The 15,367-nt window shown below is 45.3% G+C and overlaps 1 protein-coding gene across 2 annotated transcripts; it reads left to right on the top strand.

Moving 5' to 3' along the window:
* Nucleotides 1-10,240: 10,240 nt before the first annotated feature.
* On the top strand, nt 10,241-14,963 carry LOC125542789 (disease resistance protein RGA5-like). Of its 2 annotated transcripts, none has more exons than XM_048705973.1 (4): nt 10,241-10,461; nt 10,576-10,669; nt 10,765-11,617; nt 12,779-14,963. In XM_048705973.1, exons 3-4 carry the CDS (start codon nt 10,818-10,820, stop codon nt 14,736-14,738), a joined length of 2,760 nt encoding a protein of 919 aa, XP_048561930.1. In that variant the 5' UTR covers nt 10,241-10,461; nt 10,576-10,669; nt 10,765-10,817; the 3' UTR covers nt 14,739-14,963. The 2 variants fall into 2 exon arrangements, with proteins under 2 accessions (XP_048561930.1, XP_048561922.1); XM_048705965.1 differs by having other exon boundaries at nt 10,576-10,737; nt 10,822-11,617.
* Nucleotides 14,964-15,367: the final 404 nt, after the last annotated feature.

Here is a 15,367-nt window from a genome sequence, read left to right as displayed (position 1 = left end):
GAGTTGAACCAAGGAGTTTGTAAGGGCAAGGAGATCGCCTACTTCGTGAAGATCTACCGCTAGTGAGGCAAGTCCTGTGTGGGCGATGGCCATGGTGGGATAGACAAGGTTGCTTCTTCGTGGACCCTTTGTGGGTGGTTGCTCGTGGCCTTCGTGGGTGGAGCCCTGTGTGGACTCGCGCAACCGTTACCCTTGGGTGGAGCCCTGTGTGGACTCGCGCAACCGTTACCCTTCGTGGGTTGAAGTCTCCATCAACGTGGATGTAGGATAGCACCACCTATCCGAACCACGGGAAAAACATCCGTGTCTCCAATTGCGTTTGAATTCTCCAAACCCTTCCCTTTACATTCTTGCAAGTTGCATGCTTTACTTTCCGCTGCCTATATACTCTTTGCATGCTTGCTTGAATTATGTGATGATTGCTTGACTTGTCCTAAATTAGCTAAAATCTGCCAAGAACTAAAATTGGGAAAAGGTTAATTGGGAAAAGGTTAAGTTTTTATTTGGTCAAGTAGTCTAATCACCCCCCTCTAGACATACTTTCGATCCTACAAGTGGTATCAGAGCTTTGGTCTCCATTTGCTTTGATCTCCATAGCTTTTGGTGGTCATAGCCTTGGTTTCACAACCTAGGAGAGTATGGCGTCTAGCGAGGGAAATTATCACCGTAGAGGTCCTTACTTTGATGGTACTAATTTTGCTAGTTGGAAGCATAAAATGAAAATGCATATTCTTGGACATAACCCCGCCGTTTGGGCTATTGTGTGTGTTGGTTTGCAAGGTGACTTCTTTGATGGGAGAGAACCGAACCGTGAAGCTACCGCGGATGAGTTGAAGATGTTGCAATACAATGCTCAAGCTTGTGATATTCTCTTCAACGGATTGTGCCCTGAAGAATTCAACAAAATCAGCCGCCTTGAGAATGCAAAGGGAATTTGGGACACTTTGATTGATATGCACGAAGGTACCGACTCCGTCAAGGAATCCAAGTTGGATGTGCTTCAAAGCCAACTTGACAAGTTCAAGATGAAGGATGGTGAAGGTGTCGCTGAAATGTACTCTAGGCTTGCTCTCATCACAAATGAGATTGCCAGCTTAGGAAGTGAAGAGATGACCGATAAATTCATCATCAAGAAGATTCTAAGAGCCTTGGATGGAAAATATGATACCGTGTGCACATTGATCCAAATGATGCCAAATAACAAAGATCTCAAGCCAACGGAGGTGATTGGAAGAATTGTTGCTCATGAGATGTCACTTAAGGATAAAGAGGAACTTCACAACAAATCAAGTGGTGCCTATAAAGCCTCATGTGAAGCCCCTACATCATCAAGTGAGAAACAAGACTTCAATGAAGAATTGAGCTTAATGGTGAAGAACTTCAACAAGTTCTACAAGAGTAGAAGCAAAGATAGAAACTCCAAGTCAAGGTCCTACAATGACAAAAGATCTTCTAGTCGAGAGCGAAACTGCTACAATTGTGGAAGACCCGGACACTATTCCAATGAGTGTACGGCTCCCTACAAGAGAAGAGAAGATTCTCCAAAAAGAAGAAGCAAAGGATCACCACCAAGAGAGAGAAGGAGTAGAGATGATCGTTATGAACGAAGATACTCACGGAGAAGCAAGGATTCGGAAAGGAAGGAAAAATCATCAAGGAGCTACACAAGACGAAGACATCAAGCTCATGTTGGTGAATGGGTATCCGGCTCCGACTCCAACAGCCACCCCGAGAGAAGTTATTACTCCGACTCCGAAGATACTCAAGATGAAGGTGTTGCCGATCTAGCACTTGTGTCAACCAACTCCTACGACATATTTGACTCACCAAATGAAGGAATTGGAATATGCTTCATGGCCAAAGGTCCTAAGGTAACACACCCCGAGTATGTTGATTTCAATAGTGATGAAGATGACTTGTTAGGTGATGATTTGCTTGGTGACAACTCTAGTGATGAATACTATGATGAAATGTCAATTAAACATGCTAATCAAGATAAAACGAATGACAATGATAAGGAGAAGATTGAGGCCCTAACTAAAGAACTAAACACTCTTAAGTTAGCTCATGAAACCATCTTCGAAGATCATCGAGAACTTTTAAGAGCTCATGAGAAATTACGCTTTGAAAAGCTCAATCTTGAGCAAGAGCATGAGTTCTTAAAGGCAACCAATGATGATCTCTGCAAGAAAAGTTCTTCTTACATTGCCAAGCGTTTACTCTTATCCACTTACATGCCTCAAGTCAAGTCTAGTAACAAGAAAGATTCTTCCTCTAGTAGTAACAATGATCATGCTAAATCCAATATTGTTGCTTCTAGTAGCTCTCTTGATTCCACTAATGATTCTCTTAGCCAAGTTACACTTGAGAAAGAAAATAGCTTATTGAAGGGAATTATAGAGAAAGGAGTGTACAAAAGCCTTGCCAGGAGTAAGCAATTCGAGGAAATTGTGCGCAAGCAAGGAATGCACCGGAAGAATCAAGGTGTTGGTTTTGAACGAAAGTTCAATGCCAATGGAGTTGAGTGGGAAGAAGATCAATACCCCAAGACAAAGTTTGTCCCTCAACAAGAGAAGTATACTTCTTTCAAGGGGACACAAGCTCAAGATGATCTTCTACCACAAGACTACAAGCAAAAAGGCAAGGACAAGCTTCAAGAGGAAATTGATGCATTTGAAGAAGCTCCAAAGACCTTAGTCAAGTGGATTCCCAAGACTACTTCAAGTTCCACTTCATCAAGTACGACTACAACTCCAAGGATTCCCATCAAGATGATGTGGATCCAAAAGAAGAAGAACTAGAGAGTTCTTGAGGGTGACTCCGCCAACATACTTCACTCTTATCATTTTGGAAAGAACAAGTGCAATCAACTTCCACATCTTGCACTAGTTCAAGGAGTCACAAACCCTCTTGTTGGTAAGAAAAGGGACAAGGTAACCTAAAGTTTTCATGGACACCATCTTTGTGTGTATCACTCTATGTCTACGGATATCCTTGTTTGTTCCTTGTGGGACTAACCCATGTAGGTATTGAAAGTACAATTCACTCAAATGGATAGCTCCAAGAGATCTACATCAACATTGAGCATCCACATCTTCAATATCTACATGAAGTCATCATCGACAAAACCCAAGGTTAGTTCATCCCTCTTAGGGGGGATATCACATCTAGGGGGAGCTTTACTCTAAGACTTGAGCTAAAGCAACTCTAAAGATGTGAACAAACCAATGCTTTATGTAAAAGTGGTAACCCCACTTGAGCTTAAACGATGAGTATGACCTATGATCAAGTGTTCTCACTTGATTCCTAAGTCAATATACTCATATATAGATGACCTTGTCATCGCAAATTGCTTGATAGATGCTAGAATTGGTTGTGCATGCCTTGCCACATATTTCATCTGCCATCTTATTGTGTGAGCATGCTGGTTGCATAATTTACTCATTCGAGGACATCCACTTGTTGTTTTGATTGTTCGGTTTTATCTTCCTTTGCCAAGTGGATGGACAAGAATGCCTAAGAACCTCCTCTAGCTATCTATGCTTTCCTCGTCTCAAACTCTATTCATGCTGCATCACAAAATTTGATCAAGTCAGATTCGAACCACTCTGTGTGAGGAGCACTCGGAGTCCCGATTCATCATAGACTTAAACTTCCAAAACCTCTTTATGATTCTCGGTCTGACCGATACTCCACTTTCGGTCCTACCGAGATCATTAAGTTGATCTAGGTTTTCGATCTCGGTGCAACCGATTTGAACCTTTCGGTCACACCGAGTTTCAGTAACTGCTTGCAGTTATGAATCTCGGTGCCACCGAGTTGTTCCACTCGGTCACACCGACAGGGTCGGGCTATATATAGTCACGGGCAAAATTTTGGAAATTTCTCCGAACCCCTTCGCCCGCGCGATAGCCTGCTCTGCCCTCGAGGTCTCCGGGTCGTCTTCTCGCCGCCAGCAGCCTCCAGTCGCTGGTCTCCATCACCGTCAACGGGAATTCTGCCCCGCCGTTGCCGTCGTAGCAAGTCCCCGCCGAACTAGGGTATGGACTTGATCTTTGTGCTATTCCCCAATCTGATTCCTAGCACATTGTGATCATATTGATTCTAGCCACGATTGAAACACTCCTATCCAGTCAAAACGCTCATAGATTAGGTTTGATTCGAAAATTCTAGGTTTAGGTTTCCGCCGAAACTATCTCAGACCCACCGAGTTGAAAAACTCGGTCCCACCGATTTGGCTCATGCCATTGCACAAGTGAGATTTGGTCTGACTGAGAATTACTTATCGGTGTGACCGATTTTTGAACTCAGTGAAACCCTAGCAGTCTCGGTGCCACCGAACTGTGACTCGGTCCTACCGAGTTCACTAGTTTAGGTTCCAAAACTGCTTCGGTATCACCGAGTTTGAAAATCGGTAGATCCGAGATGATTTCAGTGGGAAACTAAAACTAAGTTTCTGGATCATTCTTTTGCAAAAATCTCTGCATTTTGTGATGCTCATCTTTTCTATCTCTTCTATAATCTATTCACAGGGTCAGCAGTCAGTTTGCAGCATGTTTGATCAAAGTGATAGCCAAAATATGTCAGAGCAACAAGTGGTGATGAGTGAGGGCACTAGTCCCTCAAGTTCTTCTGATGAAGGAAGCAGGAGCACTCCTAGCAATTTGCCAAAGGCTGCCACGAGACAAAGGAAGAAGAGGACTTCAGATTCCGAAGATGAGGACTATATGGCAGAGGAAGAGGCCACTTCCAAGAGAGTTGAGCCAGCTCAAGGCACTAAGCCAGGTCTGAAAATCAAAAGGCCAGCAGGCAGGCAACCAATGTCAAAGGCCAGAATGTCAACTGAGAAGCTCATAGAGCCAGTTGCAGCTGACGGCAAGAAAAGGAAGGAAAGGGTGAAGAAGACTGTTGCTAGAGTACTTGGCAAAGCTTCCATCATGGAAGAGGAAGAAGAAGAAGAGGCAGCTGCACCAGCGCCCAAGGCACCCAAGCTAATGGGAGATGCCATAAAATCAGGGGGAGCTGCTTCCAAGGCCAAGCCAGCTCCAAAGCCAAAGCCTAAGAGAAATACAAGGAACATTCCTGCAGCTGAGAAGAACAAGGCCCCAGTGCCTGAGACTGTTGCTGAAGAAGAGGAAGAGAATGTCCTGAGAAAGCTAAAGCCCAAGATCCCAGACCACAACGATGCTCATCCTGTGGCTGAGGACATGAAGCTCAGGAGAGATTCAGGGCTGAGGAAATGGAGAGAAGCAGACCCATATGCTTCAAGGAGAAGGACTGCAGTGGACTACAGGTTTCACACCAAGGAGCAGCAGGATTTTTATGAGACTGTTTTGCTAGATAAGAAGCCAATCGTCTGTGACATGAGATGGGTTGACTGGACCTACATTAAGGAAAACGAAGAGCACTATCCTGGAGTACAAGACAACTTCATAGCTTGTGGAGTAGCTGACTTTGTTGGGCAGAAGCTCACAAAGTGGAACGAGGAGCTTATCATGCAGTTCTACTCCACAGCTCACTTTTATCCAGATGGGAGGATCACTTGGATGTCTGAGGGTACAAGGTACCAATTCACAGTTGCTGAGTGGGCACAGATCATTAATGCCCCAGAGGAGCAAGATGATGACTTGAATATCTATGCCAAGAAGAAGATGGACCACAACTCGATGTCGAATATGTACAAGGAGATCCCAAATGAAGCACTTGATACCTTCAAGTTTGGATCAGTACATTACCTTCTGTCAGGGCTCCCGACTATCAATTGGATCTTGAGGCACACCTTATTGCCCAAGTCAGGTGATCACAAGATGATCAGAGGCCATGCTATCAACTTGCTACATGTGTTTGATGTGCCTCAGAAGTTCAAGGTGATGAGCCTCATAGTGGAAACTATCAAGAGGACTGCAGCAGATCAGAAGAGGAGCTGCGGATATGCCCCTCAAATTCAGGAGCTCATCAACTCCAAGATGGGCACGGGCATATATCTATTGCACAAGGAACACCTGCCCATCCGTCCAGATTTCGAGGACAATCAAGTTGTCATGACTGAGAACGAGCCATCATCTGCCCAAGCATTTGCAAAGAAGGAGAAGGCGAGGAAGGATAAAGCTGCGAAGATGCCTACTCAAGAGGAGGCATCTGAGTATTTCTTGAAGACCAAACAAGAGCAGCTTGGTTACTTGATTGCATCCACGCTGAGGATTGAGCAAAGTCTGGCCACCCTCACTCAGAATCAGCAGAGCCTAGAGAGAATCATGGAACAGAAGTTCTATGACTTGGATGTCAAAGTAACGGAAGTTCAGTCTGCAGTGGAGCAGCTCCAGGAGGACATGCAGGAGAGGAGAGGCAGGACTACCACTCATGCCTTTTCCAGAGTGCCACGAGGCCCGAGGTCATCTGCCGTGCCAGTTGCTGACACCAGAGCCACCACTTCAGCACCAGCTACAGCCTCAGCTCCATCATCTACTTCAGCTCCAACTCCAGCGTCTACTTCAGCATCTACCGAAGCCTTCGTCCTTGGAGTGATCCGGACTCCACCACCACCAGAAGATCAAGCTTGAGCGTCGATTTAGCACTATGCATTTTCTAGGAACTTTTTGGTAACTTGTTGCCAAAGGGGGAGAAGATGTATAGATCATAGGCTTCGAGAGAGAGTGTGTTGCTTTTCTCTCTTGCTTTATTTGGTGGTTTTTCAAACTTGTTTGCTTTTGAGTGCTTGAGATACTACGTCATTATTTGTGAGACATTGATGATCATGTGTTTGATCATAAGCTACACTTAATGCTTGCTTATTGCTATCATACTATCTATCTTGTGTGATCATTCACTTTTCTTGGTGATGAGTGCATGTATTTCATTCTTATCATTTTGAGCGCTCCACCAAGATGTATGTGACATGGAAGAGTAACCATGACTCTAACTCTTTGTGCATTTGTAGTCCAAAGCAAATTTTAAATATGCACAAATTTAGGGGGAGCTCTTACTTATCACATATTTCTCAAAGCGACGATATATTTCATGCTTATTATCATTTGTCGAAGCTTTGATCTATATGTTGTCATCAATTACCAAAAAGGGGGAGATTGAAAGTGCAACTATCCCTAGGTGGTTTTGGTAATTCATAACAACATATAGCTCATTGAGCTAATGCTAGCTATTCCAAGATGAATTATTTCAGGAAAGCTCAATGATTGGCATGGCATGGATGTGAAAGTGGAACCCTCAAAATGCTAAGGACAAAGGATTGGCTCAAGCTCAAAGCTCAAGACTCTTCATTTTATATTTTAGTGATCCAAGATCACATTGAGTCTTTAGGAAAAGCCAATACTATCAAGGAGGGATGAGGTGTTGCTTAATGAGCCTCTTGCTTCATGTGCTTAGTGATATGCTCCAAAACCCTCAACTACTTTCCGATATCCACATATGACCTAAACCCTAAGCCAAACTCGGTCATACCGATTCTTTCTATCCGGCGCCACCGAGTTTCACTTGTCATAAGCCACTGCCAAACCCTAGCACTTCGGTTCAACCGATAGGGATCTCGGTCTCACCGAGATGGGATTGCAAACTCTCTGTTTCCCTTTCGTAACTTTTCGGTCTCACCGAAAGAGCGAATCGGTCCCACCGAGATTGCAATGTAAACTCAGTGTTTCCCCTTTGTAACTTTTCGGTCTCACCGAGTTCCACTCGGTCTCACCGAAAGAGCAAATCGGTCCCACCGAGTTTGCCTGACCAACTCTCTGGTTAGCTAATTACCAAATTCGGTCTCACCGAGTTTGTGTAATCGGTCTCACCGAGATTACGTTATGCCCAAACCCTAACCATATCGGTCCTACCGAGTTGCATGTCAGTCCCACCGAAAATCTCTAACGGTCACTAGGTTTACATTTTCGGTCCGACCGAGTTTATTGATTCGGTCCCACCGAGATTGGAAAACTGTGTAACGGTTGGATTTTGTGTGGAGGCTATATATACCCCTCCACCTCCTTCTCATTCGAGAGAGCCATCAGAACACACACACCATTCCAACTCATATGTTCTGAGAGAGAACCACCTACTCATGTGTTGAGACCAAGATATTCCATTCCTACCATATGAATCTTGATCTCTAGCCTTCCAAGTTGCTTTCCACTCAAATCTTCTTTCCACAAATCCAAATCCTATGAGAGAGAGTTGAGTGTTGGGGAGACTATCATTTGAAGCACAAGAGCAAGGAGTTCATTACTACACACCATTTGTTACTTCTTGGAGAGTGGTGTCTCCTAGATTGGCTAGGTGTCACTTGGGAGCCTCCGACAAGATTGTGGAGTTGAACCAAGGAGTTTGTAAGGGCAAGGAGATCGCCTACTTCGTGAAGATCTACCGCTAGTGAGGCAAGTCCTGTGTGGGCGATGGCCATGGTGGGATAGACAAGGTTGCTTCTTCGTGGACCCTTTGTGGGTGGTTGCTTCTTCGTGGACCCTTCGTGGGTGGAGCCCTGTGTGGACTCGCGCAACCGTTACCCTTGGGTGGAGCCCTGTGTGGACTCGCGCAACCGTTACCCTTCGTGGGTTGAAGTCTCCATCAACGTGGATGTAGGATAGCACCACCTATCCGAACCACGGGAAAAACATCCGTGTCTCCAATTGCGTTTGAATTCTCCAAACCCTTCCCTTTACATTCTTGCAAGTTGCATGCTTTACTTTTCCGCTGCCTATATACTCTTTGCATGCTTGCTTGAATTATGTGATGATTGCTTGACTTGTCCTAAATTAGCTAAAATCTGCCAAGAACTAAAATTGGGAAAAGGTTAAGTTTAAGTTTTTATTTGGTCAAGTAGTCTAATCACCCCCCTCTAGACATACTTTCGATCCTACACTTTGGCTACAAATTTCATTGGGAAAAGCTCAAACAGGTGCTTCAAAGTCGCAGCAAAGATCACCGGAGCGTTTCGAGCAAAATATTTTTTTACCTCGTGGACGTTTCATCGAACACATGGTAAGCGTGACTGGTGAAGTGGCCGCGATCGGGGAGAATGTGGCCTGCCGGAGGTGGAGGAGGAGCCCGGCCTCTTGCCGTGACCACCTTCTTCCTCGAGGGCTTTGCCAGCGCATTGGACTGGGCGGTGAAGGCGGTCTTCTTCCTTGAGCCAGCGGCCACGACGAGAGGAACCAGAGCGGGGACGGAAGGAGATGGTGCCGCGCCGGCTATGCCCCCTTGAACGAGGTGATTCCCGTGTCGCTTCCTCTTGCTGTCGGCAACGTTAGATGTTGGGGTGGCACCTGGATGCACGACCGCGGGAAGTGCTAGAGGACTGAGTGTTGGCATACTTATTGGCGGTGACACATGATATGGGGCACCCCGATGTTGTGGGTACTCCATCCGGGTGGTTGGCAGCGCGGCGAGGCCGGACGGCGAAGTCGGAGGTGAGATCGGAGGCGTCGACGGTGCATGAGGTAGGAACGGAAGGTGGCCGAAGTTTTCTTGGCGCAAAGGATAGGGGAACCGAAAAAAAGGGCCGAATCCCGTAGATATGACGGAAACGACACGAACTATGCAGGATCCCGCAAAAGAGTTTACAGGATGATCGACTTTGCGGGATCTATTCGGAGCGGAAAAAACACTCTCGTCTGCTAAATCGGCGGTTATTATTCCGGATGACCCTTTTTTTAGGGGAAGGCCTGCATGACAAGCTTTATTAACTTAAATCACAAGTACATCATCTGCTAATAAATAAAGACAAAATAAAACGTGGTGGTGTATCCGACCACAACATCGATGGATTAGACCTCCCAAAACTAGCTAGCTCATGGGCAACCATATTCAACTCCCTATTACAATGTTCAGTAAGAACCTTTCCGGAATTGGCAAGTAGACTTGGACATTCATTGAGATTGAGAATCGGTGCAACCACCAACCAACGAGTAACCCTCGTTTTTATTTAGTGCATCAACAGTAGTCACGTTATCAGTTTGGACCACAACCTTCTCACATCCCTGACTCTGAAGGAGCAAAAGTCCTTGACGCGGCGCTTCCGATTCAGTAGTAACCACGTCAGCTACATGCTCCATTCGAGCAACGGCTGCTGCAACGAATGACAGCTCCATAAGAAGCACTGTTATTATTCGGGATGGCCCCTTTTATTGGATCTGTAGAGATGCTGTTATGAGTTGTGTTTTCACCTCCTGCCGTTGGATGCGAAAAGAACGGCCTAGACGCATCAACGTCTCTCTGCAGTGTACGTTAGGGGACCTCGTTCCCTTGTCTCCAGTCTCCGATTCAGTTTGGTCGCGTACAGCAAAAAATCCCCTTTCTTCCAACAGTCCTGCTCCCCCCTTCTAGCTAGATCCAGACGACCGCGAAGCTCGAGCCCGAGCGAGCGCCGCCGCCGAGCCCCCTGTTTGGGGGCATACGCCACGGTCTCGGATGGGCAGCTACGACGGCTCCAAGCATCACGCCCATGGAGCTTGGATCAAGCACTAGGTACTTGTCTTTGTCTAGCTAGGATCTCTTGTGCTTGGTTCCCGGCTCGGGGTTGCTTTGCGCTTCCTCGGTTCTAATTGGTGTGGATTTGGTATTCATTTTGTGTTGTACCAGGATCTTGATTTTGGGCCACTCTTCACTGTACGCTCGACGGTTTGGTGCTAGCTCCACCGACGACCCTTGCCTGTATGCCGTTCAATCCACCGAGGTCTGAACTCTGAATTGTTTAGCAGATTGCCTATATAAAAGGAAACATGCATCTTTACCCGTCCACACCACCGATGCGTTAATTTGCCATTTCAGAGCTGATACGGAACTATGGAGAGTGAACAACTCTGAGTGAGCACTGAGCAACAATGGCACCATGTCTGGTGAGCGCATCCACGGGAGCAATGGGTTCCCTCCAGACAAAGTTGCGAACCATTTTAGAATACAAGCTGCTCAGAGGTGTTGGCCGCGACATCATTATCATCCATGATGTCCTCAGGGCCATGCAATCATTCCTCCTCATGGTGGCGGACACGGAGGAACATGAACAGTTTGACAAGAGTTGTGCTGACTTTGTGCGGGAGCTCTCATATGATATTGAGGACAAGATTGACAACTCCATGTCACTTATGCTCCATCACGCCTGTCCCAAGAGTGGCATCAAGAAGCACATGATCAAATTCAATAATTTGTTACCCGTCAAGAACCGCCATCAGATAGCCAAAGATATGAGAGACATCAAGAGCCAAATCCTGGAGGCCCATGATAGATGTGAAAGATACTGCAGGGTTGAGGATGTCTGTCCCGCAAGAACAGAATTCGTTGACCCTAGATTGTGCACAGTCGATACATGTGCAGCCGACCTTGTAGGCATTGATGGTCCGAAATATGAGCTTGTTAAGTGGCTGAGAAACGGGGAGGATGAACAGAAGGTTGTCTCTATTGTTGGTTGTGCGGGTTTAGGGAAGACAACTCTTGCCAAACAGGTCTACGACGAGCTTAGAATAAACTTTGAATATCGGGCTTTTGTATCAATTTCACGAAGCCCTGATATGGCAACCATTTTAAAATGTGTACTGTCTCAATTCCACGCTCAAGATTATTCTTCCGATGAAAGCGAGATTCCAAAACTCGTCGATCAAATCAGAGATCTCCTACAAGATAAAAGGTATGTATGTACGCAATGCCACTAGCTAGTGCCTACGTCCGTTATTCAAAAGATAGTTTTAATAACATTTTAGTCGTGTTGCGATTGGTAGTACTACTCTTTTTCTTTTGGACACTTGATTGGTCGTACTACTAAAATAGATTGGATACCAGGGGAGCATAATGAGGCTAACTAATGGTTTTTATATCTTCTAATTTTGCTCTCTCATCTATACAAACGTATTTGATTTGCTATGTAAAATTTATTTTCCGTGAGACTGCAGTATGTGTAACGATAGGAACTTCAGTTGAGTTAGTTGGTTATTCAAACAAAATGGTTCCTTTAGTGCGGATGGGAGTTATTAAGTAAATTCCACCCTGCTGAAGTTGGCGACATCGGTGGACATCACAAGAGAACGGGAGGCAAGATGTGTAGATCGGCAGAGCGGTGGAATTCCACCAGATACAAAGAAGACGAGAACTGCATGGGAGCTCCCTTGGCATTCCTTCGCGGGGAGAATTCATCTAGACGAGGTGGAGCCTAACAGCAATTTGGCATGGCTCGGGGGATGTTGTTGGCTACGATTACGATGAAAGGCAATTTGACAGGCACGGACCACACTCGCTGTAGTCCTCGCCTGCGCGGCACGACACCCGCTGGCCGCTGCAGTCTGCGTCCGTGCGACACGACGTTTGCTGCAGTCACCGTACTGCTGTTCCGGCCAGGCGTTCGGACCTCCTGGCAGCAAGGGCGTTCAGGGTTCAGACTCGCCGCCTCCGCTTTGCTGCCATTGCCTCCACCTTCGCCTCCCACACCATACTCCACACCAGGAGCTCATGCACGGCCACCTGCTCGCACACTACCGTCTAACACGCCTGGGACCCACTGTTCTCGATGTTGGGGAAGAAGGCACTGACGGGCGACCGTGTGCAGAGAGACAAGAGAGTAAACTTTGTCATGGGAACATAACAAGGAACCCAAAATAGGAATTAATCTAATTTATTGAAAAGGAGTACCGAAATTCATAACCTTACTTTTCACACACCTAGTAACTCGCTAATTAAGATTAGAACTATTATAATTTGTATGACCAAATTTATCCTTGGTAAATGGATGGGCCATCTACTGTGCATTTGTTTTTGTCAGAAAAAATATTGAATAATTTTTTCCTATACTTTGCAGGTACTTTGTGATAATCGATGATATATGGGATATGAAGACATGGGATGTTTTGAAATGTGCGTTATGCAAGAATAGTTGTGGCAGTGTAATAATGACCACAACACGTATTTATGATGTAGCTAAATCATGTTGCTCTTCTAACGGGGATCTTGTCTACAATATCCAACCACTTAGTGTTGCTGACTCGGAGAAGCTATTTTTGAACCGAGTATTTGGTCATGAAAAGGGAGTTCCCCCTGAATTGAAAGAAGTCTCGAAGGATGTCTTAAAAAAATGTGGTGGTTTACCACTGGCCATCAATGCCATATCTATATTGCTGGCTGCTGAGGAAAACAAAGAAGAGTGGGGTCACGTGGGACTCTCTAGTGTCTTTGCAGAAAGACACAAGAAGCCTGACATTGATGCTATGAAATACATATTATCTCTGAGTTACTTTGACCTTCCCCCTCATCTAAGAAGTTGTCTATTGTATTTGGCTATGTTTCCCGAAGATTGTTTGATTGAAAAGGAGCGGTTAGTACACAGATGGATTTCAGAGGGCTTCATTCGCTATCAAGATGGGGAAGATCTTGTTCAAGTAGGAGAGAGATATTTATATGAGCTTGTTAACAGAAGTTTAATAGAATCAGTGGGCGTGCCATATGATGGTAAGGCACGGTTCTACAGAGTCCACAATGTTATCCTTGATTTCCTCATGATAAAGTCCATGGAAGAGAATTTTTGTACTTTGACAAGTAATCAATCAAGGCTAGATTACAAAGTACGTCGTCTCTCTCTGTTTGCAAATAAAGATCCATCATGTATCGCACAACTGGATTTATCGCATGCTCGATCTCTCGGTGCTTCTGGGCATCTTGGGCAATTAATTTCCTCTGTGAAGTCAAATGCTCTGCGTGTGCTCGACGTACAAGATTGCTCGGAGTTGGGGAATCATCATGTCAAAGATATTGGAAGAAATCCTCTATTAAGGTACTTGAACATCTCTGGAACAGATGTAACTGAGCTTCCCATACAGATTGGAGATATGGGGTTCCTAGAAACACTTGATGCATCATTTACGGAATTAGTTGAGATGCCTGGATCCATTACTCGTCTAAGACAACTGCAGCGTCTGTTTGTTTCAGATGAAACTAAATTGCCTGATCTTATTGGAAATATGAAGAGGTTGCAAGAGCTTGGTGATATAAATGCCTTCAGCCAATCAGTTAACTTTCTGAATGAGCTGGGCAAATTAACGGGTTTGCGTAAGCTGGGAATTATTTGGGACACCAATGATATTCTTAAATCTGGCAAGGGAAGTTCCAAGGAAAAAAGGTTGGTGTCCTCCCTCTCTAAACTGGATGCAGGCAGACTTAGCAACCTCTATGTTACATTTTATTTGAGAGAAAAGGATGGCTTCATAGGACATCCGTTCTTGCCTGCTCTCAATAGCATCCGAGAGGTCTATCTCCGCCGTGGACGCATGTGTTGGATGAACAAATGGCTGCTTTCACTTGCCAACCTAGAAAAATTATATATCAGTGGTGGGGATGAGATAGAGCAAGATGATCTGCGTACAGTTGGAAGCATACCAACTCTGGTTGAATTCAAGCTTTACTCTGGCTGCTTAGGGCCTATCATCATAAGTTCAGGATTTGAACAGTTAGAGAGGCTCGAGTTGAAGTTCAGTTTTTCGCAGCTGACGTTTGAAGTGGGCGCTATGCCTAACCTGAAGAAACTTGATCTCCATGTTTATTTATCTAAGTTCAAATCTGTTGGTGCTGGTTTTGATTTTGGCATCCAGCATCTCTCCAGCCTTGCTTGCGTTTCTATCGTCATATTTTGCGAGGGCGTCAGTGCTGCCTATGTGGAGGCAGCGGAGGGAGCTTTCAAGAGCATGGTCAATGCACACCCCAACCCCAACCGGCCCATGCTGGAAATGACTAGAGAATCTGCGGACTTCATGTCACAGGATGAGTGACAAAATGGCGCTGGTCGGTGTTTCGGTGAATAATCATGTACCTGTCTACATTTCCCTTTCTCAGTTCTCTGTAATAATTGAAGTTATTGAGTGATCCGTTTCCATTTTGCTCTAGTATTCTGTATTTTCACCCTTGTTTACAGTCTCAATAAATCTTGGGTGATCTGTAACACCTGATAAAAAACCATTTGATTTGATGCCGTTTCATGGTGAACTGTACTGTTATTGCTGAAGTATTTTGTGCAGTGCAGAGCAATCAGCAATGTGTGATTTTACTTTGCTCGCTTCATTGCGGTTGTTCCCTTGGCGGATCTGGGTGAAGCTGTTGATGGGAGTTATTTCATCTTGTGTTTGCGCGAGGCTTTGGCTGTGCCTGTATTGCTCTGCTACTGAGTGAGCTTTGGTTTCTCTTAGAACAGTCAGGTGTCCTGGTATGTTTGCTGGGCTCATAGGCTCATAGCGCAGTGGCGCCTCACAGCCGGCGCTGGTTCGAACCTTGGTTCGGACATGTGTCTCGCACTTTCCTCTCTTAATTAAAGGGAAAAAACAATTATTTAACAAAAAAAACTATCACATTTCGTGCAACCGTGCCTACAAACTACCACTTTACAAAATTTTACAGAAAACTA

This window comes from Triticum urartu, chromosome 1, assembly GCF_003073215.2.
Source record: "Triticum urartu cultivar G1812 chromosome 1, Tu2.1, whole genome shotgun sequence".
Classification (NCBI taxonomy): Eukaryota; Viridiplantae; Streptophyta; class Magnoliopsida; order Poales; family Poaceae; genus Triticum; species Triticum urartu.
Note: the sequence above shows the minus strand (reverse complement) of the source record. Positions and strands in the feature narration are given on the sequence as shown.

What these genes read in the sequence shown, in the direction of transcription:
- LOC125542789 (XM_048705965.1), top strand. Translation starts at nt 10,716, where the DNA reads ATGCATCTTTACCCGTCCACAC. An exon ending in GCATCTTTACCCGTCCACAC is followed by an intron (nt 10,738 to 10,821) that starts CACCGATGCGTT and finishes GAGCAACAATGG; the next exon opens with CACCATGTCTGGTGAGCGCA. An exon ending in GATCTCCTACAAGATAAAAG is followed by an intron (nt 11,618 to 12,778) that starts GTATGTATGTAC and finishes TATACTTTGCAG; the next exon opens with GTACTTTGTGATAATCGATG.